This window comes from Gigantopelta aegis, chromosome 9, assembly GCF_016097555.1.
Source record: "Gigantopelta aegis isolate Gae_Host chromosome 9, Gae_host_genome, whole genome shotgun sequence".
NCBI classification, from domain to species: domain Eukaryota; kingdom Metazoa; phylum Mollusca; class Gastropoda; order Neomphalida; family Peltospiridae; genus Gigantopelta; species Gigantopelta aegis.
Window position 1 is genome coordinate 29,680,450 of NC_054707.1, and position 26,161 is coordinate 29,706,610.

A 26,161-nucleotide genomic window follows, 5' to 3' on the forward strand; every position below is an offset into this window, starting at 1 on the left:
CTAAATTGCTTAGGAATAGCCACCAATATCATAAATATACTCATTTATAAGACAAAATATTACATTATTTTATTTTAGTTACCATATGGCGTCCATTTTTGTTTGGCCATTTTGAAGGTAAACGACTCAAAATCCTGCTTGAGAACCGACAAATTTGGATTCAGCATATCCAAATTATGTTTAAAAGTTTGGTTCCCAACTTTTACCTAAAAATGCTCCCAAGAGTCACGTTTTGAGATTTCTCGTCTTGACTGTAATGAAGTTTGATGCTCTATCCTTTTGGAGAAAATTATTAACCAAAAAAGAAACTGTTAAACGCAACACATTAAAGGAAACGGTTGAGTATTTGGAGTTAATGGTTTTGATTTTGTGTATTAAATTCTAAAATAAAGAGCCGATTACTGCATTATAGATAGAAACAACATGAGACAAGAAAGCAGACATCCTCTTTCTACAAGTAGGTGTAGTTAAACTGATTATCTTAACGATCAGTGTTGAGTCAGCTGCATACAAATTACATCCTTGTATCGAAAGTTGTCTGGTTGATCACAGCTATCGTCAACGTCCCTAACTGCGTTATGCTTGAAACTCTGTTCGGTTTGTTTTGTCGTTCTCGGTTTACGCTGTCACAGTTTGGGAACATGTCCATTAACAATGAAGTTTAAACACGTATCATGAAAAACCATGTACCGGACTACACTGGTGGCACCTAAGTCTGCGCACCTAAGCATTTGTGTTCTGTTTTAAAGTTAAAATATTTCTTTAAAAATATTTGTTTCACCGCCACAGTACAATGGAACAATAAACGTTTTACAACTAAAGTTATTTTAAGTTTAATGTTTTTTAAACTCGTGTAATGAGCGCATTTTTAGTGGGACCACCCCCCCCCCCCCCCCCCCCCCAGTATTTACTGGCCTGCATGACGGCACATAAGTCTGCACAGCAAACATTAAAACAACCACTTCTGTCGCTAATGTTTACATAAAACAGCAACAAACAATGGATCCGACTTTTATAAGTTCTAAATGACAAACACTTCCTGTTATAGTCTGTTTCAGAAACATTTAGATTGTGCAAATGAGATAAATATAAATGGTGTTCCATGCTCCTTAGTTTGGACAACACAAAATGACAATATAAAAAAAAAGCCAATGTAAAAAATATTTGATCATTATTAAAAAAAAATTGTGTAAATGAGCACAAATAGTGTTCGTTAGACATATTCTCGGAACCGAACATACAGGTACTTCGACCCCTGGCCGCCATTGTTTATCACGTGACGCGGTGAAGCTTCTTCTTAGTTACGTATGGTTTGATAGTGAAATGAGGCAACTTTGGTCGATCATTTACAACAGTTAACGGTCACGATGCCTAACACATGTTGCACAGTTGGCTGCATAAACCATAACATGATGTTAAAAAAATATCGTTTGACAAATTTCCAAAAGAAGAGACTAGGCGCCGCTTGTGGGTAGGGTCATTAAAACGACAAACCTGATGGAATTCCATGGCTTCCCTCACAGAATGTGACTACGTTGACTTTAATGTTGTTGCTTGTTGACACCAACAGAGATTAATTTAGCAAACAAAATGGTTAAAGCATGTGCAGTAATAAAAATCCCACATTATACTGTAAATAAAATACACAATTCCATCATCTTCCATGCCCCCCCCCCCCCCCCCCCCCCCCCCCCAAACAAAACGATGCATCCAGTTCTTGAATAAAGAGTATATTCCTTTATCATTACATTTGTGTGGTCTTTATTTTTCATTTAATCTTACTTGCTTGGATATTATCTATAGATACTTGTATTTATTGTGCCATACCACAGCTACTACGTCTTATTTATTTATTTTTTAATTTTAAAATAAAAGTTTATACTGCTAAATTACACACATATAATAATTATAACATAGGCCTAAATTCTTGTTTAGACTTTATTTTTTTTTGGCAAATGTGTCTGCAGTTCTTGCCTGCAGTAAGAAAATATAGGTCGTTCCCCTCCCCCTATCAAAGTTCACAGCATATTCCAAAGGCAAGTTATGTTTATTGTTAGAGTTGACAGCTCGCAGAACGGTATCGCCAATCCGACGATTCCGCTGTAAGGAAATCTTATCTCTTGAAGAGGAGTGGACAGGTCACATAACGGCATCGTTTCCCCCGACTCCGACTCACGAAAACTAACGATTTCACCCGAATGATATTTGACGACTCCGTTGAACGAATACACTCACGAAATCACCTCACGATATCACTGAGCGAACTCATCGCTGACGGTTCCGTTAATCAAACGGTCTCGTCAAACGAACCACTCCATTAAGAAATGGCTTCGTCACACAAACGGTCATATCAAACGAACAACTTCGTAGAATCACGAATCAAACACATTTCTCATCAAACGACGTCGTCCGACGACTCCGTGGAACGAACAATTTAGGAAAACGAAACAGAAACTATTTGCACACTTATATCCAATTTGACGTGAGGAGAAGAAGCGTAGTTCTCCTCCCTGAATCACAATATTGTTGGTCTTTATATAACCTCTACCAGGATTGGAATCTTGTTGACCAGTAAGAATTAACTACGCATTGGAAATAAACTGCGTCTTGAAAACCACGTGTATTTTAGGAATGTCGGTAAACACAATTAGTTCAGACAGAAATATAGCCTTGTTTTCAAAATACAGTTCCACCTGGTATCCATAAAACTTTACGCCCACACCAACATAAAATACAAATAAGCTAATTAAATTGGTATCAACATGGGTTCGTTTCATTACCCACGCCTTCGACTATATCTCGTCCCCGAGATAAATAATGTCACGCTACCAAATTCTTATTAAATGTTTAATCAAATAAACTGCTGTAAAGCTTACAATTAAAATACAAATATTTAGTAAATGATAAATTAATCAAATTTATCACTGAATATAATCCATGAAATAGAAAAGTACAAAACACGACACGACACCACAAAACGCTAATTACACCGTTCTATGCTTATAAGAAAAACAAAAAAATCTATCATTATAAAAACTAATAAAAGAAATATCTATGGTTATAAGAACTAATTAAAAAGTACAACGTAATATGAAAAAAATACACTTCTATAAGTCTGGATGGAATGTCCACCATGTCTGGGTGTGGGTGTGCTTTATCCACGTCCCTGGTGTTGGGATCTCGGCTGGTGTTGGGATCTCAATTGGTGTTGGGATTTTGGCTGGTGTTGGGATCTTAGGGCTGTCATCGGTCTGCGTATCAGCTGGTGTCGTGACTATGTCCAACGTTTGGGTTTCCACTGAAATCCCACTAACCTCCGCTTCTGACGAAATGTCACTGAACCAATTACTTCCTGCACCCGTTTTGGCATTTCGTGGATAGGAATCGGTTGGGACTATACTAGGAGATCCAGATGAACTAGGACTGTTGGACGAAGTATTAAAGTATTTTTCTCAGTGGTCTCGGATTTTTTTGAATTTGATGAAGATGACGAAATCAATGGCACCACCTGACTACATACAACACCCGAAATTGGTGATGCGGTGTCCTCCAAAATTTCAGGAACCGCAGACGTCACCGTTGCGGGCGCATTGGAAATGCGGGCCACAGTGACAGTTCGCGGCCCTGCCCACAACGGAGAACGTCTTCTCACCTCCCGTTCTACGACTTGGTTAGGAGAACGGCTCTGATGTCTAGAACTTCGGAGTGGCTCGCGACGTCCAACAGTCATCGGTGTTAATTCCAACGAGGGCATAACTCCATGGCTATTTTTACAATGTTTCCTCACCATTCTGCTCTTGTGACAATACTGCACCTATTCCACGATCACAGGCATCGGTATCCAATATAAATGGCAACCCAAAATCAGGATGTGTCAAAATAGGAACTGAAGTCAACAAATGTTTTAGTTGATCAAATGATTCCTGATTCTGCTCAGTCCAATTAAACAATCTTCCCTTTTCTGTCAACCTATGTAATGATGATGCTATTGCTGCAAAATTCTTTACATACTTTCGATAATACGAACACAAACCAAGGAATTGACGTACTTCGGTCACTGAAGTTGGTTGGGGCCAATCTCTTACACATTGAATTTTAGCACTATCTGTAGCTATCCCCTCACTAGAAATAACATGTCCCAAAAACGAGACTTCCTTGGCAAACAAATGACATTTGCTTGGTTTCAGTTTTAAACCAGCAGACTTCAGTCGCAAAAACACTTCTTCCAAACGTTTTAAATGTTCATCGAATGTTTTTGCAAATACGATAATATCGTCCAGGTAAACCAAACAAATTTCCCATCGTAAACCAGCACAAACAGCCTCCATTAATCTCTCAAAAGTTGCTGGAGCATTGCAAAGTCCAAATGGCATCTTTTTGAACTGAAACAATCCCTGGTGAGTAGAGAATTCTGTTTTGTTACGATCTGTTTCATCCATTTCCACTTGTAAATATCCACTGACCAAATCCAAAGTAGAATACCACACCGAACCTGCCAACGAATCCAAAGAATCATCAATACGAGGAAGTGGATATGCATCTTTAATAGTGATGTCATTTAATCGTCTGTAATCTATACAAAATCGAAGACTCCCATCTTTTTTCTTAACTAAAACCACCGGACTTGCCCAAGGACTTGTAGATGGCTCTATAATATCCCGTTGTAACATTTTCTTAACCTGGTCAGCAATTTCTGCACGAGCCCATCCCGACACTCTTCTGGGATTTTGTTTTATCGGGCGTGCTACTCCTGTGTCAATCTTGTGCTTCACCACAGTTGTTTTTCCAAGATCAGCATCAGTTTCAGCAAACAGATCTGAATATTTCGATAGGAAACAAGTAGCTTTCGTATAGTGTTCTTCATTCAGTACTTCCTGTAGATTGTTCAACAGTGGAATCAAATGTTTAGGCACTTCGTCCGTTCTCTATGTATTTTTGTATAGTGTTCTTCATTCAGTACTTCCTGTAGATTGTTCAACAGTGGAATCAAATGTTTAGGCACTTCGTCCGTTCTCTCTGTATTTTTGTATAGTGTTCTTCATTCAGTACTTCCTGTAGATTGTTCAACAGTGGAATCAAATGTTTAGGCACTTCGTCCGTTCTCTCTGTATTTTTGTATAGTGTTCTTCATTCAGTACTTCCTGTAGATTGTTCAACAGTGGAATCAAATGTTTAGGCACTTCGTCCGTTCTCTCTGTATTTTTGTATAGTGTTCTTCTTCATACTCAGTACTTCCTGTAGATTGTTCAACAGTTGGAATCAAATGTTTAGGCACTTCGTCCGTTCTCTCTGTATTTTTGTATAGTGTTCTTCATTCAGTACTTCCTGTAGATTGTTCAACAGTGGAATCAAATGTTTAGGCACTTCGTCCGTTCTCTCTGTATTTTTGTATAGTGTTCTTCATTCAGTACTTCCTGTAGATTGTTCAACAGTGGAATCAAATGTTTAGGCACTTCGTCCGTTCTCTCTGTATTTTTGTATAGTGTTCTTCATTCAGTACTTCCTGTAGATTGTTCAACAGTGGAATCAAATGTTTAGGCACTTCGTCCGTTCTCTCTGTATTTTTGTATAGTGTTCTTCATTCAGTACTTCCTGTAGATTGTTCAACAGTGGAATCAAATGTTTAGGCACTTCGTCCGTTCTCTCTGTATTTTTGTATAGTGTTCTTCATTCAGTACTTCCTGTAGATTGTTCAACAGTGGAATCAAATGTTTAGGCACTTCGTCCGTTCTCTCTGTATTTTTGTATAGTGTTCTTCATTCAGTACTTCCTGTAGATTGTTCAACAGTGGAATCAAATGTTTAGGCACTTCGTCCGTTCTCTCTGTATTTTTGTATAGTGTTCTTCATTCAGTACTTCCTGTAGATTGTTCAACAGTGGAATCAAATGTTTAGGCACTTCGTCCGTTCTCTCTGTATTTTTGTATAGTGTTCTTCATTCAGTACTTCCTGTAGATTGTTCAACAGTGGAATCAAATGTTTAGGCACTTCGTCCGTTCTCTCTGTATTTTTGTATAGTGTTCTTCATTCAGTACTTCCTGTAGATTGTTCAACAGTGGAATCAAATGTTTAGGCACTTCGTCCGTTCTCTCTGTATTTTTGTATAGTGTTCTTCATTTTTGTTCAACAGTGGAATCAAATGTTTAGGCACTTCGTATTCATTCAGTACTTCCTGTAGATTGTTCAACAGTGGAATCAAATGTTTAGGCACTTCGTCCGTTCTCTCTGTATTTTTGTATAGTGTTCTTCATTCAGTACTTCCTGTAGATTGTTCAACAGTGGAATCAAATGTTTAGGCACTTCGTCCGTTCTCTCTGTATTTTCGTATAGTGTTCTTCATTCAGTACTTCCTGTAGATTGTTCCGTTCAAATCTCCGTTCTCTCTGTATTTTTGTATAGTGTTCTTCATTCAGTACTTCCTGTAGATTGTTCAACAGTGGAATCAAATGTTTAGGCACTTCGTCCGTTCTCTCTGTATTTTTGTATAGTGTTCTTCATTCAGTACTTCCTGTAGATTGTTCAACAGTGGAATCAAATGTTTAGGCACTTCGTCCGTTCTCTCTGTATTTTTGTATAGTGTTCTTCATTCAGTACTTCCTGTAGATTGTTCAACAGTGGAATCAAATGTTTAGGCACTTCGTCCGTTCTCTCTGTATTTTTGAGTTCTTCAACCAAAGACTTTGAATCTACTGGCTCTAATTTCCCAATAACACTTCCCTTTTTTAATATCTGAATATCTTCACACAGATTCATAACTCGTACTGGAATCAGTCCATTTTTAGGCATGTTAACCAACGTTCTTGCAATAAAACACTTTTTTTTAATTATTTTCCCCATGAATCAACTGGTTCTACTATTCCCCATGAATCAACTGGTTCTACTATTCCCAGTGTAAGACAATCATGATTTTCATTTGATGATCTAAGTTCACAAAGAATCGTGGCTTCACTTCCAGCGGGTATTACAACATCTTGACCAGTTGTCACACGATAACATGTGGGTTTAACACACATTTTCAATGAAAGTTCTACACCATTCATCTTCATGATACCAGTACTAATATCCAGTACACAATTCTCATCTCTCATGAAATCCAACCCAAGAAATCCACTTCCTTCAATATCAGCTACAACAACATCTCGAGTGAAAGAAAGATTACCTATTCTTATAGAAAATAGTCCCACACCATCAGTATCCAAAGTTGATCCATTTGCTTGTGTAAGTCTTTGGTATGAACTTAATTTTGGTCGTTTTAATTCTGGAATCTTTTTGAAAAAATTTCTTGATATCAGTGTCACTGCTGCCCCTGTATCAATCACAAAATCAATTCCTACTCCATTAATTTCACTTCCAATATACATGTCACAAACAGTTAATCGCCTCAGTGAATCAGAAACAATGCCATCTGTCTTCCCTACTGGTAGATCATTCTGGCGTCAGAGCTTTTGTGGATCAATCTGCTGTCGCGGCTCGGGACATTGCCTGGACATGTGTCCCTTCTGTTGACAGTTGTAGCAAACAATCTCTGTTCCGTTTGTTCTCCTATAAGGTGCACTTCTTTGTTCCTTTTTTCATCTTTCTCTCTCTTTATTTAATTCCAGACGATATCGTTTTTCCTGCTCCTCAACCTTATTCAGCATTTCTTTCATGTATCTTCTTATCTCGTCCATCTCACTCTCGTTATCAGACGACTTAATATCAACACCTCGAATTTTAGTCCTGTTGTAACGACGAGCTTCGGCCGTGGTACAAGCATCCAGAGATACAGCAGCTTGAATAGTTTCATCAAACGTCTTAGGTCGACCAAGTAAAACTTTCAGTCTCATCTCCGAATCTGTCAAAGATTCCAAGAAATTATCTTTGGAAAGAGTATCCATAACATCCTGGGGTGCAGAAGGATATGCTAAGAAAACCAAACGCTGTATTGCTTGCCCTAATTCCAACAATGACTCCCCTGGTTGTCTTCGTCTCATTCTCAACTCTGATTTATAAAGTTCTTCAATATTTGCGGGAGCAAATCGCTTCTCAAGTACCTTCAGTATGTCCACATACTTGGCCCTTGATCCACCAGGAACATGACTCAACATCTGTTGTGCCGACCCACGTAATGCAACAGCTAAGTACTTCGCTTTCTCTTCATCAGTCCAGCCATTGATATCAGAACAAGCTTCAAAATTAGTTTTATAATCAATCCAGGGAGTTTTTCCATCATAAACAGCCGGGTTCACAAGTGCCTTACGTAATCCTTTCTGCCGACCTACAGAAGTAACTACTTCACTATGTGTTCCCTTCTGTGGTAATTCCACATTTTTGCTTTCATTCTCTACTACCAATGGGCCTGGTGTAGAAGTATAGTGATCATGGTCTCCCATCTGCAACCTACTAATCTCCATCTGCAATTTGGCAATATCCCCCTGCGCATCAACAACTCCTCGTTGCATTTGTCGCACCTCATCTAAAGTAATGTCGTCTTCAGAATAATTTAACGGTCTTCTAAAAGTGACTCTTCAGTCCACTTCTCTCCAGTCAAAGTCGGCGTAAGCTGAATATCGTCAGGTTTCTCCTCGACAGACAACCCCAACCCTGATTCAGATCTTCGAGGCGGTCGGTCATCCATCTCAATCGTAGCAGATAATTCAGCTGCAGCTCTTTTCCTTCTCTCTCTTCGTTTCCCCATTTCCAAATAGAATCACAACACAAAAACACAAACTGCTTCAGCTATCGTTTCGACAACTATCTCTAAACTATAATTCTTCAAATTGTCAAAACTATCTCCACTTCAGAATGTTCCCAACTGTGCTCCTTTAACAAACACAAAGTGAAGCTTTGAATCAATAAACGAACAACAAACACACAGACACGATCTCATATAAAAAAAAACCCACACTTTATCTTTATAACAAAATAGAACTCCTGCCGTTTTCAAACTGCTTTTGTAATCCCACCGCTGCCACCATAATTTTTGTAACGGGCCTTCCCTTATCCAACAACACTGAATAATACAAGTAGCGTGTGTTCAGTAAATTAAAGTTGGCCTCATCACAATAGATACACACTTCGGATCTAAGGCGTTGTTAACCCGGTATAAAGTTAACTTAAGATTCCATCAAGAAAACAGCGAAGACAAATATTGAATCTAAATAAAAGAATAAGTCATGTGAACACATAAGATCTTTTATTTATAAGTAGAAAGAAGAAACCAAATGATAATCCAAAAGAAATGTTCAATCACCAAACAGATGCGAATGTTTAGAATTGGCTGTTTATTTAATCCATAGAAGAAAATATCAAAGTTCACAGCATATTCCAAAGGCAAGTTATGTTTATTGTTAGAGTTGACAGCTCGCAGAACGGTATCGCCAATCCGACGATTCCGCTGTAAGGAAATCTTATCTCTTGAAGAGGAGTGGACAGGTCACATTACAGCATCGTTTCCCCCGACTCCGACTCACGAAAACGAACGACTTCACCCGAATGATATTTGACGACTCCGTTGAACGGCTTCGTTGAGCGAAATCACCTCACAATATCACTGAGCGAACTCATCGCTGACGGTTCCGTTAACCAAACGGTCTCGTCAAACGAACCACTCCATTAAGAAATGGCTTCGTCACACAAACGGTCGTATCAAACGAACAACTTCGTAGAATCATGAATCAAACACATTTCTCATCAAACGACGTCGTCCGACGACTCCGTGGAACGAACGATTTAGGAAAACGAAACAGAAACTATTTGCACACTTATATCCAATTTGACGTGAGGAGAAGAAGCGTAGTTCTCCTCCCTGAATCACAATATTGTTGGTCTTTATATAACCTCTACCAGGATTGGAATCTTGTTGACCAGTAAGAATTAACTACGCATTGGAAATAAACTGCGTCTTGAAAACCACATGTATTTTAGGAATGTCGGTAAACACAATTAGTTCAGACAGAAATATAGCCTTGTTTTCAAAATACAGTTCCACCTGGTATCCATAAAACTTTACGCCCACACCAACATAAAATACAAATAAGCTAATTAAATTGTTATCAACATGGGTTCGTTTCATTATATACATACATACATACATACATACATACATACATATATATATATATATATACACATACATACATATATATATATATATATATACACATACATACATATATATATATATACACACACACACACACACAGTGATTTCCCTAGAAATTTGTCAAGGCATGGTATTGGTAGACCACTTTTGGGGCATTTTCACCATTTTTGGTGTACTTTTTTTCATTAAAAATACACAAAAATTAATTGAAATAAACATTAATGTAATTTATGTGCTTGCTTTAATAAATGAATGGCAAAAGATGTAAAAGGCATATTTTATTAATTAATAATACCTTTTTTGGCGTTTTATAAAGGCTATTTTAGAATTAATTAGTGAAAAAGGCTTATTTAATCTCAGGGCAGCATGGCGCTGATTAAGGCAAGATGGTGCTAGACTATTGAGGCATGGCATGGGGAAAACACTACACATACATATACATAAATCTAAAAATACATAAAAATCTATTCTATTGTGGATCAATGTAATTTGGTGGTTGTGGTACATTTGTAAATTTTACTTGTTCAAGTTAGAGGACTTACCTTTTTACATAGATATGTAGTTTCATGGTATTCTACAGTTCAGTGTGTGTGTGTGTGTGTGTGTGTTTGGATGTGTAATCTGCTTTAGAAATTACCTGCAATAAAATGAATGGTCAACTGCCATATCTGATATTTGTTTTCCATTTTGAAAACACTGTTTGACATGGAGAATATAGCATTTAACTATCTCATTCATATATTTTCTTTGAATATGCTACATAAGTGCATCTACATGAGGTAATTTAACCCGGGTTAAAAGCAACTTAGGTTAAATATGTGTAGTCTAGTAGAAGGCATACCGATATAGATCAGTTTATTAACAACCATATTTGCCTCCTTTCTCCAGCTGTATACAATTAAAAATTAGTTTTGTAGATATTACTTAAATTGAACTGCAATAACAATTCCAATACAGCACAAGACTGAACAAGAAAATATATGCAATATCCATTGTGACTAGATATAAAACAACACCAATATTATACATATATATATATTAACCATTATTTACTCAGGTAAGTTTTTTTGTTTTATTACTAAATATACCAGGTTAAACCCTATTATTAAAACATTTGCATGTTTGTTCGACGAGGTAACACTTATGTTTTATTAGGTTGTAGACCTCGACATAAAAATAACTGAGGGAACTGATTATTTGCTCCATAATGTAGTTTATGGGGGCAGTTTAAAATATTACCTTATTGTTACTACATGTATATAAATTCACATGCCAAAGGAAACTATATATTATTCTCCTTGAAACTAATCTCAGGTGTGATGGGTAAGTAGAGATATTGCTCCCCCTAGATGTCAAGGTCTGAGGATGGCTATATTTTATTATTGCTATTTTTTGTTGCCTGCATTTAACCGGTAAGGAAGGGCAACATCATGTGGTAATTTTGCAATCTGTAAAAACAAAAGCATTTCATTATTTCAAGAAACTGTATTTTGTTTTAAAAATAAAAGAATGTATTCAGTGGAACATTATACTGTTGCCAACACATCTATATAATAAGAATGACAATAATACTATTGTAATTTTGAACTTGTAAAGTAACAACTTTGCCATTGTTTAATTATTACATATTTGGAAATAAAATAATTATTAAATCATAAAAATAATTAACTTAATCATGCATACAAATTTTATTATAAATACAAATTATATATTTTGTAGCCCACATCATAATTATTATATTAATAATTATCTTATCATTTCAAAAATTATAATCTGCCCAACCTGCCCTGTCCCCTCGACATTCAAAGTACATGGAAACACATCGGTACTAAATGTAGATTATACTAATTCAGATTCCCGTTGTTCGTTTCTCTTATATGGCAACCCAAGCTGTTACAATACACATAAGACGTATTGCAACTATGTGTTAGCTACAGAAAATAAATGACAATATGTAAGGCATGTAAAAAGTTAATATGATAACTTTATTCTATGTAAACCAGTAATCACTAAGGCTTTGCTTCACCCCCAAAGACCCGGATGATCGGAACTAGGCCGTGTGACGTCACGCCGGTTCCGAGAATAGGACAATCAATGATACTTTTGAAACAGACTATAGCTGAAATAGGCCATGCTGTAAGTGCAATCTTCAAAGTCTGTGTGCAGCCATTTTGCATTGTGTCACTCGGAGGGAAATTCAAAGTATGCTTGGATGTTTTACGTCAACAGATAAAATAAGACATTCATTTCATTTATGGATTCATAAATTACAATAAGGTATGTATTGAAACTTCTATGTAAAGGTTGATCATTACAATGTTGACAGGTTATAGAAAAACACATTGATCGAGGCTGACAAAAGTATACTTTTAGTGCATTATTAATTCAGAGTTTTTTTTCAATAAAAGTGTTATCGACCAGTTTTATACATATATATTCACAATCAAGATGTGTTGTTTTAACAACGGTTTTGTGAATTATGATGAGACAGACTATAGATGGACATTTGAACAGTTGTTAATTAATACTCTTACACTACAGTCAGAAACCTGGGAGAGTGGCAGTCCACCTATAGGCAGTGCAGAAAGGATGAAATAGTCGTGTGTCGTGCTCGCATTGGTCATACCCATTCATTTATTCTGAAGAAGGATCCTCCACCTCATTGTGAACACTGTCAGTGTACTCTGACGGTTTGCCACATTATGGTGGAGTGTAATCATCTCAAGGAAACTAGAAAAGATATATTCGGATGAAGAAATGTGATGGATTCATTTCGACTCCATCCTGAACTTTTTTTTACAATTTCTTCGTGATACTGATGTACAAATTTTAATTCTATTTATCTGTGATATTTATATTTTTGGCATAGTTCTTTACACTGTGTTTTAATTTATCTGTTGAAGGGCAATTCCATGGTAATGATTTAAGCCAGGATGTGGCATTCTGACTCTTATGGTCTCCTTCACTAAAAATCCTTTTTAAATGGAAATGCAGTTTTATTATTTATAGACTCATTACATATAGTAGTATAAGCATGTCAGGCATAATTTGGTTTTTGTATAAAAAAAAAGACTTATAAAGTGAAAAGTAAAATGTGCCAGGACGTGACTAAAATGGACATCACTTAACACTGCAGTAAATTCAAGAACTCTGCTCTCCTGATAGAATGTTTGCATGTTGAAATACACTGTTTAACACAATATCCAGTCTATTTCTGAATGCCATGTAGAAATTTACCAAAAAAACATTCTTTATTAATTACATTACTTTTTAAAATTTCAGTACAAACCAGGACGTGACTTTTTGTCCAGTTCACTTATACAACTAATAAATGATATGTATATTAAATACTAGTAATGAAACACTGTTAGTTTATGAAATCAATGATATTTACTTGTTTTAAGTGTTTTTATCATCAAAATAAGTGCATAAAATCCTAATTAATTGAACTGTCATTATGTAAAAAACATTCTCATACAATATTCATATATTAATATACTTTTATAAATATGTTATATGTGCTGACTTCAACTTAGTACTTAACCCTGATTTAGATATAAGAAACTACTTACATATTAATAATCCCAAAGCTGGAGATCTAATTTTAGAAAACTTTGAGAAATTTAGTTTCGTAGATCCATTTCGCAAACTTTACTTGAATTAAAAAAAATATGCATGGACTAAAAAAAATCCTATTAAAAAAGCTAGATTAGATTTTTTTCTCCTATCAGAAAATTTAATATCACTTGTAAATAAAATATCGATTGAGAGCAGTTATAGATCTGACCATTCCGGAGTGATACTTTATTTAAAGGTACATCATAGTAAAAGAGGTAAGGGGCTGTGGAAATGTAATAACTCCTTACTTAAGGATAAAACATATCAACTCCATTAAAGAGATAATTGAAAATGTTAAATGTCAATACGCAATTCCTAGGTCAAATTCCTAATGAGAATATCCAGTTTACGATTAACGATCAACTTTTTCTAGAAGTTCTGTTAATGGAAATTAGGGGGAAAACTATCTCATATTCCTCATTTAAGAAAAAAAACGAAAATATATTGGGAACAAAAATTTGTGAGGAAATAAAAATACTCGAAGAAAATATGATATAATCTTAGACAGGAATCGGGTGCATGTGCAAGGGGAGGGTATTGGAGGTCGAAACCCTTACTTGCCCAAGCTTAAAAAAAAGTTGAAATGTATTTTCTGGGGGAGCATGGCCCCATATAAACTTCGCTCAACACAGTCTATAACCCCAACCCCGCTGAAATCCCTGCACACGCCCCTGGGAAACCCGCAACATTTGTTTTTAGCAAGGGATTGTTTATATGTATCATCCCACAGACAGGATATCACATACCATGGTCTTTTATATACCCGCCGATGGGGATTAATCCTAGACTGACCACGCATTTCCAAAAAACATCTTTTTAGGTCTAAGTAATGAATAATAATAACATATAGTCTTGAAATATGTTACGTAAATCGAACACGGTACCCTCTTCCTCTACCCCTAGAGCGTTACATAATTAGTAACACCCCTTTACATGTAACGTGTAACGAGATATGAGATGACCCCTCAATCAAGACAGTTAAATTTGTAAAAAAAATTGCAAAATCTCACGTGATCTCTTGTTGGGGAATTCCACACTTGTGATAAGCCAATGAAAACCAAGATCAGTACGAGTCTGTCAAAAGTGTCCCACTTTCGAAATACTGGCTTTGTTTTTGATCTGAATAAGCCAGCGTGGTGAAAGCAATGCGGAGTGCGGCATCATATACATGTATGCACCAAATGTAATTGGATTTTCTGTTCTATATGCTTAAATAATAAAAATATTCCGGATACTGCTGCTTTAAATATTCTAATATGCTCCTCCGAACGTCCAGTTTCTCAGTTTCCGATTATGAGAGCAAAAATATTAAAAATAAAAGTAATTTCTTTTAGGTACATGTGCATTATCTAGTCAGTTTTGCCAATTTCTCTATATAGAGAGATTTAATACATTTTTAATCTTTGCTCAATTTAACATGCTATCTTGAATGTCATGTCCTGGCTCAATGTCACGTCCAGGCTCAAAGTTTGAGGTGCTTATTTTAATCATTTAATACAACCAGTCATCATTATACCTTTTATTTATACTTGGAACATTCAGAAGGAGGAGGATTAAAAAGGATTTTTATTTATGAACTTTTATATGTCAATTAAATCAGCCAGGATGTGACATTATATATTTTGAAAAATAATTTAATATGCTAATTATGATATGAAAGAAGGGAAAGTAGTATTTTCATATGCAGTATATTTTAGATATGATGTCCTGATACCTAATTTGTAAATTTGACATAACTAATGAAATATTACCAAAAAACAAATGTCACGTCCTGGCTTACAAAAATAATTTTTTCAAATAAAATTAAAACCCATAAAACAAAAGTAAATTGGCAGTAAAAGTATATTTGTATGTGCTTGAGGGTGTTGACTTTAAGCTATAATAAAAACTTAGTTTAACAGATCATTTTGAAATTTCCACACCCATGGACCGCTCTGTCATTTTGCCTTCCAGGGGTTGTCTCATACGACTCAAGGCTACAACATGGATTAGTTTTGTTTTGTTTCTGCAATGGAATGCCCATGTTGCAAAGAATATTTCGAACATAAAAGTGGACAATTTCAATTTTCAGAGAACAGGAATTCATACACAATTCAAAGGTGGGCCCAGTGATGCACAAACATTTAAGTGATGTTTTTGATGTAACTGTAACTTCCATAAAAGAATTGTTCGTCTCAGTTGTTCATCTTGTTACACAAAATGGTTTTTTAATATTACATATATATATATATATATATATAATTGCTGGGATGTCATTAATATTTTTCGCTGGCTATCGAATCGGTTGTCTCCGGGTACCAAAATTCCAATAAACAGTTCTTCTCGAACTTTCATCGAGTACAGCCAGCCGTTTGTCGCAAAGCCATGTTTAAACAAATCTTTTTCTCTACTTCCATAAATGCTATTTATAATTGAATAGTCTTCATATATATGTACCAGGGCTCAAAGTTTGAAATTGTTTTTAGGGAACACTGTGCTCCTAACATTCAAATTTTAGGTGCACAGTTGCATATTTTATGAGCACTGGGGAATAAGTTTGGAGCACTGGTGAATATTCATAGGGGGCATCCAATAAAGTACATATTTTTTATGTTCTACGGTAGACTACCCCACCAGTGATGGAAATAAGTAGAAAATTTCACTAGTCCACCGGACAAGTACATCTAAAAATCTACCTGTCCACCTATAATTTCACTTGTCCAAATAAATTATTTGTTTTATTCAAGTGCAAGGACAATGTTCTTGATTGCTCAAAATGAAACTGCATTGAACATTTTTATTTGTCCACCAGATAACCACCAAGGTACATTTTGCTTGTCCGAGTGGAATTACACCTGTCAGGACAAATTGACAAGTGCTTATTTCGAACGCTGCGCACATGTTTGCATAAACTATTATTTTTTAAACTATTTTATGTACATCATAAGTCAAGTTAAAAATTAAACATTAAATTTACAATTGGTTATATCAACTCTTTATTTATGCTTATATCCAATTAATGTTCAGGCATATCCATCCCTGGCCCAGTCTCTGGCATGGCCAGTGGCTGGGTCTTAGACAGAATAACAATTGGTTAATTAAAATTTCTGGGGTCCTCTCATTCTGTGGCTTACTGTAAATAAAAAAAGTTACAACAGTGTTTAAAATTTAGAAGATAAATAAAATATATTTTATTAATACCCCCAAAAAATAACCCTTAAAATAGTAAAGAATTATCATTCAAAACTGAAAATAACAAGGCCACCTAAATTTTAAAATTTGGTGGGAGATGCTATCTTTAAGTACACTTCACTTTGTTGATATCTGTAGTTTTATCAAAAGAAAGAACCTTGAAAAGCATCCCAAATCATTTGTAAATTAATTACAAAATTTAGCACTCACACACCAGGCATCTATTTTAGGCTATTTCAATTTCAAACATTTCCAAGTGAGATAATTTTGAACTGGTAAATTAAGGGAGCAATTTTTGAGTAAAGATAAAAGATATAATCCGTAATAATGAGGGGGACCAACCCCCCCCCCCCCCCCCAACCCCACAGTCTCCCAACTCTGATGCCCAAGATCATCAATGAATACTATAGTAGTTATTTGTAGGCTTTAGAAGAATGTAATGATTATAGTTCTACCAGTAGTTCTACCAGTACTTCTTAATAGCTAATTTATTATTTGATATTAGTGATATAAAACATCACAATACAAAAATGAGTAAATACAAGTTTATTAAGTACAAATCTTCCACGACCATCAGAATGACGGTAACTGTAACAGTTCTCTCCTTCACCTTATACGATGGTCACATGATGCCGAATTATACATTTTGGCCAATAGTCGGCCGCAAATAGATCACATCATGTGTAGACATTACAGTTTAGGCTTTGGGTTAAAATTAAAGTAAATGTAACAATGTCATGTGCATTGTCTTACACTTGCTTTTAAACTAAAGGTCTTTGAAATTGTGCACATGTTTAAAAGTTGACTTGCAAATGGAGCCACGTAGAAAATATGGCATATTTGTAAGAAACATTTTGAACCGCGTTACTGTGATTTTGTAGTCGCTTGGCGTTATTTCGTTTGCAGTTATTATTAACTGTTATCATACAAGAATCCTAATAAAACCGATTAAATCGATATACATAATTATAATTTTGTTCAAACTGGGCCTATTTAAGGTACATCTCATAGTATGCGTCAATGCAGTGGCCACTTTCCAACCAGCAAAACTAGTTATTTTGTTTGGTCGCACTCGTGAAAAATCCAGTTGCATATACGACCAGTTGGTCAAGATCTTTAAGCGCTGTGTACAAGTCATTAGATGATTTATTAAAGTTGTGAATTCATTAATGTTGTCTTTTGTGTCCACTGACTCCCGTCAAATATTTTGATCTCAACTGCAGATTTAATTGGTCGTAACTTATGATTTTTACTTACTGTCATTTGTTTATTCAGAAATTCCTAATGAAATATTATAAACTTTTAATTACTGCTTACACTAACAACGGAAGTGGTAGTGTTCATCATTAAAATAATTTATCTTGGGTGCCAAATAATATATACACTGCTTTTACCAAAATGAAACTACTTTTATCGGCTGGCGATATCAATGCGATAGATTCATTCAAGAAGATAGAAATAAAAAGAACAGAAAAATGTTATCCCACATTAGGGGATCACTTTGAAAAAAAATCTTGATTATATTGACATATTTATTAAAATAATATTAAAACGTTGATTTGTTCACCCAGCGAGAACACCGTGTACTAGTATAGTCTCCCCTGTCCAGGCTTTACATCTCACAACAAGCTTTCTGTCTGTTCTGAGCACACATACATGTAGGATGTTTGTACTTAATTTGGACATATTTATTTTGGGCACATCCTTTACAGCTTCAGTTTTGGTCCTGCCTGTGTGTGTGTGTTAGAGGAGGTGTGAAGTTCACTTTTATTTAAAAAATGCATTTATATTATAATTTCTTCTACATGTACTATACCAGTTACAACAAAATATGGTGGAATGTTTCCTTAACCCATCGAGAAACAAAATCATGAATTTGATAATTCCGACCCCTCCCCTTGAAAAATGGGTATGATGCATTCCATGAATTTTACTTGTAGAATGCAGGAAATTGCATTTCAGACATCTGATTAAAAAACTATTCTGGGGAGAATGCCCCAGAAGCACCTAGAAATGTGGTTAATTGGTGCTATTGATCTGTCACCCAATCAGATACCCCCTCCTCTCCCTCCCCCAAAAATAAATTGTGTATTTGAACATTGATTTGGTTTGACTATGCCTGACAAAGGTCCTTTTTCCCAGTTACACACGCACCTTAAATAAACCCTACATACGGGCCTAAAGTGTACATGTACATTAGACTGTGTGTAAATGATTAGTAAAATACAATGATATTGATATTTTACTTAACCTAGTTAGTATTTAACTTATTGTTTCAGGTCCAATTCGCCTAGATCATCAAAGAACTACGGAGGACATTACCAATCAGGGCCGGTACTTGCTAAACACATTTATTTATGAACGCATGGTCCAAGATGGCATACAAAACGTACCAGCACTAGATGAGCTGCAGGAACCGGGCACTCCGACTGGTCAGTTAAGGGTCTACATGGTTTGCTTACAAGTCGAACATAATCCTGCTCAAGTGTATACTGTTTAGGGAGTGTAACAAAATTAATTCGAAGACATGTCAAAATAATTTTGTTAGTGAGAAGTGTGCAGATATTTTTTCCATCTCAATTTTTTCTTAAATCAGGAAAAATTTGACGAAGAAGCTAATATTTAAAACATCTTCTCTATTTCTAGAAATGCTCTTACCCAATTAGTCTTCATATATGTACATGTAAATTAAGATCAGAGTCTGGTTTATCTAGGTCGCCAGGCATTTATCCAGGCATTCTGCAGTACTTACCAAACATAGGCCCCTACCCAACAGCCTAGCCTGGAAATATGTGTACGGTCACAGACGTCATCCAGCGTTCAGAAAACAAAAGTTTGACATCATTTCCATTCAAAAAGACACAGTACCACCTATTCTTATGTTATTTGAATATCTAGTAATGGCGGACTAGAATTAAAGTTGCATGTACAGTTTAAAAAACCATGTATTAAGCTTGAGATTATATGATAATGAGATTATTACCCTCGTGTGTTTTGGTATCATCAATATCATATATTAGGAATAAAAAATAATGTATTATGCTCCCATAATACAATACAATTTTTATTCCTAATATATGATATTGACGATACCGAAAAACACTGGTAATAACCTTTGTTTTAACCCAGTTAATAATGGTATGCTAATTTAAAAGTACTGGGTACATGCAAATTTGCACGGTCTCTAGATAATAATATGTAGCTGTGAATGATTCATTTGTTTACAAGCCATGAAGATCTGTATACCTGAATGTAACGTTTTCATAAGATTTAGTTAAAATGCATGATGTCAAAGTAATTTGTGCAAATCGTGATGACGTCATATTACTGATGGAGGCAACTTTAGTACTGTGATTTACTGAAAATCTAATTAAAATGTTACTTTAGAAGTATTATAGGATAAATAGAATTCACTACTCCTGTGTTTTTTTAATATGTAAGATATAAACCTTGTCTAGTTAATAGGTATATGTCTCGGCAGACCCGCGACAAATACCAATTAACATAGACAAAGTTGCTATTTTCCATATTAAAAAATACTTGTGACGAATCCTCTATTTATTCATATTAGCATTACTACCAAACAGCTATATAGGGTTGCAAACGAATCAGTATGAATTTTGAGGGTAGAATGGTGGAAATACCTTGTAAAAAGGTCTCAGGTTTAAATTAACACATTTTACCCGAATATCTGTATCATTTACCACTGAATTTGAGTTTTTGCTCCAGCCCCCCGTCTCGTACGCTTATGTGTATTGTCATGGAACATCTTGTTCAGTATCACATCACAGTTTGTTATGCATGTTTCAAACATTACATATTTTATATATTGTTAATTAAATGTTCAAATTGATTAGTTAATCACAATGTTTAAACAAAATATTTCCAATATGTATATCACTGTTGCTTTTTTTAGCTCTGAGTAATTTTGCAATCTGCCTTTTTCAGGTCCACCAATGCAGCATGTTACAGAAATAGCAAGAGCTCTTCGTTGTATAGGAGATCAGCTTGATGGTGATGTCAGACTTCAGAAGTAAGCTTCAACCCATGTTGTGACTACTTTCAAAATCACTTTTCTTTTAGCTAATAAAGTAGTATATTCTCATCAGAATAAACAGTTTTAGAGTCTAGACTCAAATCTTTAATGATGTCACATGTATGCAATTTGTATGACATTGCCATGATGTTGGAGTCTCAGACTTTGTTAGAGTCTTATGTCTAGACTGACAGCTTTTCACATGCTTGGGTCAGAGACTTGTTACAAAAACCATGAGTTTGCATGGGCTACCTGGTGAATGGTGATCCTTATCGGTCGGAAGATGTGTAAAGGAGATCACTCCACAAAAAAAATATACTGAGTCAAATTAAAAACTTCTCAATCTAAAATTTGAATAAAGTCAATGAGTGTTGAAAGCAGGTATTTTTCAGAAATAAATATTGTAAGGGCAATTTCTTCACTCCATTTGAAGCCTATCACAGCCCACATGACCAGATCCATAGCACTCTACAGCACCATTGAGGCAAAAGTGGTTTTGCACGTGCCACTGGTCATGTAACTACAATAGCACACGTTTTCATTGTTACTTGCTCACAGTAGTGTGAAACAATGAAAAAACACAATAAAACAATATTTGTTATAATCTGTTTTGATGCCATGCCTCACAAATGTGCAGCGTGAATGTGCCGTCGGCATGTTGCACCCGGGAACGTCAGTAGCTAATGTTGCAAGGGCGTTGGGTTGCAGTCAACGGGCAATTTATGATCCTGGAACCAGTCAGCGTATTAACTTCATATTTGATATTTTAATTTGAAATTGGTTACCAATTTTCAAAAGTTTTTAAACAATTTTTTTATAGACTGAATTTGTGCATATCCAAAAGGGCAATTTCTACATTGTTCAGCCAAATGTTCTGATACATTAAATTCCCTCAAGGTTTGTAATCAAACAATTAAAAAGCCCTAACAATACATTTGTATTAACAATAGGGTTCCAACTGAAAAACGTTTAATTATACATGTACCAGTGTGCTGTAAGTTTCTACTTTTTTACATTTCAAGCTGATCTTTCGAATATATCTTTATTGTGTGAAAAAGAAGTTAAAAAATAATCTTATTTTGATAAATTTATTTTACAGTACTGCTGCAAGACTGTTGTTTTACAAGATAAAATTCTTTTCATAAATGTTACAGCTTTTTCAGCTTTACTACATTGTCTGCTCAAGGCAGATATCTCATTCATATGTGATTACATTCATTTATACTTGACAGTGTAAGGTAATTTGTGAATTGCTTTCTTTCAGTGCAATTAATCGAGTGGCGCCTGATGCTTCTCGGAGCACATTGATGAATGTAGCCCAACAGATTTTCGCTGATGGTATATTTAACTGGGGAAGAGTCACAGCTTTGTTTTATCTTGCATATAAACTAGCTGTTAAGGTAATGTTTTATTCTGGAAATTTATTTTTAATGTTCTCGCTACTTTTTGTTCAAATTATTTCATTTTGTAAAGTCTATTAATAACCCTGTGAGTATATCTATATTACATTGTTAGTTTTATTATGTAAAAAGCATAGACATTCTGTTTATTATAGGTTACATTTTTCATTGTGCTCCAAAATGAGGACAAAAGTGCCTATTTTATTGTGATACAGTCTTCACCAGGAGCAAAATCAAGATGAGCTGAAGATTACTCTCCTAAAATTATAATGCTACGTAATCACATAAAATTTCAGTTAAAATGTATTTAAAATTTTATTGCACGGCAATCAGTTTGTTGCTCCCCAAAAACGTTCCAGCCGAATGTGGAGGGGAGTGTGGATGATCACTCACCAGTGTTCAAGATTAAAATTTTGGGGCAGTATCCCAGTTGGATACTAACATTTCAAAATCTGGTATCCCACCTGAGAATTTAGTATTATATGGTATCCCGGTGGGATACTGGGTTCTTGAAGTCTGGTATCCAAAATTAAATTCTGGTATCCCCGGGATATCGGGATACCGTTAATCTCGAACACTGCTCACCGGTCCTGGCTAAGTCTAATGGATAGATATTTATTGTAATTTTCTTGGGAGTTATGTGGCGTTTGAAGTGGCTTAGTACTGTGTCTATTTATTTAAATAAAAAAAAAACCATGATAATTTTCATAAAGTAATATTTCCTTACAGGCATTAGACAGAATCCCTCTTATACGAGCAACTATCAATGTGATTGTTGACTTCATCCGAGACAAGGTAGCGCGGTGGATTATCGAAAGAGGAGGCTGGGTATGTCATATGAAATACAGATATTTACAGTGAATTTAGTAGTTACTACATTTTAAAAGATTGAATCTTCAAATAGAAATCTTCATATGCTTTTCTGAAAAAGAACAAGACCAATAAGTAAACAAAATACTGTGGTGAATTCTGAGGATTGATTATTTTGCAATCCATTGATAGCACTGTACAGTAATCTTACCATGTTATAAAAATGTCTCAACATTTTGGTTGCAAAACAAGAACAAACTATTTTTAAAATATGTTCAAATCAATTAAAAGAAAATTGATATTGTAATACCCACACCCACCCCACACACTCCTTAGCACTATGCTAACACATTTTCTGCTGCTTTTGAAGGTTTTGAAATCTGGTTACCAAATAACAGTTATTATTTTGAGTTAAATAACAAAACAAATACTTAATTGTGTTGCAAATGAACCATACAGTGATACAGTTAATGACTAAATGTAAGGATTGTTGTTGAAGTGTCTGCATGACTATATAGCATTGCTTTAATTTATTATTTAAAAAGTTAAACCAATTTTTTTGATGACCCTGAAAATAAAAAGTTTTGTAAAAAAAAAAATGGGAGGAGGCATGGCCTGTAAACATAGTTCTTAAACAGATGTTGTGAATGTTTCTGAGACAGCAAAGATTGTGCCTTAACACTTAACCAGAATATATTCTTTATTCTTGTTTTCCAGGAAGCTATAGTAGAATATTTTGGAACCCCAGCTAAGCAGGTGATGTTGGTATTTGGCGCAGGTGTTGTACTTAGCATTGGAATTTACCTCTGGAAAGGAATCCAAAGTTAACATGATGTGTTGTATTACCAGAGTGTGTAGGGAATTATCAAATACTCATGTGTATATAAAACGGGAATGTGTAGGCAGTTAAGAGTTAACATGAAATGATATGTAAGCTGATAGTTATTTGTTAACTTGGGAGTCCTGTCTTACTTGACTGAATGTAGTGAACGAAGGTTTAACACAGTTTGTGAACTGATAGTGTATTAAGAGTGAACATGGAGTTTGTCTTAACTGCCAGTGATTGGGCACTTGACAGTGTGGTGTTAACTGACAGTGTTTTACACTTTGTGTGTGTGTTTGGTAATTGTGTGTGAACTGCTTGCATACATTGCATAATCATCATACCCTTACAAACAAGTCTGTACTTATCACCTTTTTAACAGAATAATTTCTTAAACACATTTCTAAAGCATTGTGCAGTTGGTGTGCAATGAGACCGTGTTACAACGACCATTTGTTACTGGGCCACTTTGTTTATCATTGTACAAAATTTGTCAGGAGTTATTGTTCTTACCTAAATGACATACCGGCTTTGGTGGCGTCGTGGTTAAGCCATCGGACATAAGGCTGGTAGGTACAGGGTTCGCAGCCCAATACCAGCTCCCACCCAGAGAGAGTTTTAACAACTCTGTGGGTAGGTGTAAGACCACTACACCCTCTTCTCTCTCACTAATCACTAACAACTAACCCACTGTCTTGGGTCTTGGACAGACAGCCCAGATAGCTGAGGTGTGTGTCCAGGACAGCGTGCTTGAACCTTAATTGGACATAAGCACAAAAATAAGTAGAAATGAAAATAAGGGGAAATATTGCTTGGTAGTTATTATAACATAATTATAACAGAAACTGAATAGCATTTAAATACTTAATATAAATAATATTATATGTAATAAAATATGTTATAAAAATGCATTAAATATATGAATCAATAGACCTATGTCAGTGTCAATCATTCATTGGTTAAAGACATCTAATCTGTGATTAGTACCTGCTTCTGTCCTGTACAGTTACAGTTTGCCATTCAAGTGACACTGTCGGGTCATGGTGAGATCTAGGATGCCAAGTGGCTGATTGTGTATTGCTGACTTTGGTCATTGACAGTACCACATTCAACCCGTTACGGCATCTTTAAGTATATAATATCTTGGCAATGATGTCATTGTAAAAAGGTATTTTCAGACTTCAGATAGATGTATATTTGTTTCTAATTTACTTTGTATTGTAAGCTGTGAATTCTGGTGTAATGTACAGAATAGCTATAATGTAAATTTTTAGATGCATGATGTAAATGTCGGAGTAGCGATGGTCATCATAACGAGATCTGACCATACTACATTAATAGAAGACAGTGTTTTATTTTCTTGTCACTCAGTATGTGACCATTGTTTTTTCAGTGAAATACAAAATGCTGAAAATTATAACTTTGAATTGTTAAAACATAAGTTTAACTGCACTGAGAATAGTGACAATTCTGTGGATTAGAATTATACCAAGATTGGTGTATACTACTCGTGTTTGTGATCATGTGTGTGTGTGTACATGCATGTTTTGGCAGCATTTAATATCCAGTGAGTATTGGTAGTTACTAGCATTGATAAGTGACAAGTTTTGAGATTTGTTTTTAGAATTTTAAATGTATCTCTATCTCCATTAATGCATTATTGGTTAGTTGACAGCTTTTACAGATCTACCATATTTAAATATCATGTGGGCTTACCTTAGGCAGACATTTAAATTGTGTTTGCTTTTAGTTTTTTTAATGCAGTCAACACTAATAACTTTGTATCTGTGTTTATTATATCTTCACGATCAGATCTTGTCAGTGTATGAAATATGATTTTCAGGCCTCCCAGACCTATATTTCCTACATTTCCTATATTTTTATAGGATCCTATAAAACTCCTATATTGAGATTCATTTCATATATTTCATATATTTGACTCGATTGCTTTGTCAAAATGCTGATGAATAAAATATGTCACCGCAGTCAGAAATTCAGAAGATGCTTTGAATGTGGGAGATCTGTATCAAGTGCCAATCAAGATCCTGCTCACCTGATGAGGTGAGGAGGATGTATTACTGATATAAGATGCACCAACTTTCAAAGTATCCTGGATATCGGCATGGACTGCTGGCTGTTGAGGTAATAGATGGTATCTTGTGTACATACGCAAGGTAAAAATATACCATTAGTAATGTAAATATCATGTAAAATGCCTAT

General features: G+C 35.2%; 1 protein-coding gene across 1 annotated transcript; it reads left to right on the top strand.

The window, feature by feature from the left end:
• The first annotated feature begins 324 nt into the window (after positions 1–324).
• On the top strand, positions 325–24,597 carry LOC121380597 (apoptosis regulator BAX-like). The gene is made up of 6 exons (XM_041509485.1): positions 325–457; positions 19,152–19,304; positions 20,821–20,905; positions 22,173–22,308; positions 23,038–23,136; positions 23,836–24,597. The coding sequence occupies exons 1-6, from the start codon at positions 424–426 to the stop codon at positions 23,944–23,946; spliced, it is 618 nt and encodes a 205-aa protein (XP_041365419.1). The 5' UTR covers positions 325–423; the 3' UTR covers positions 23,947–24,597.
• Positions 24,598–26,161: the final 1,564 nt, after the last annotated feature.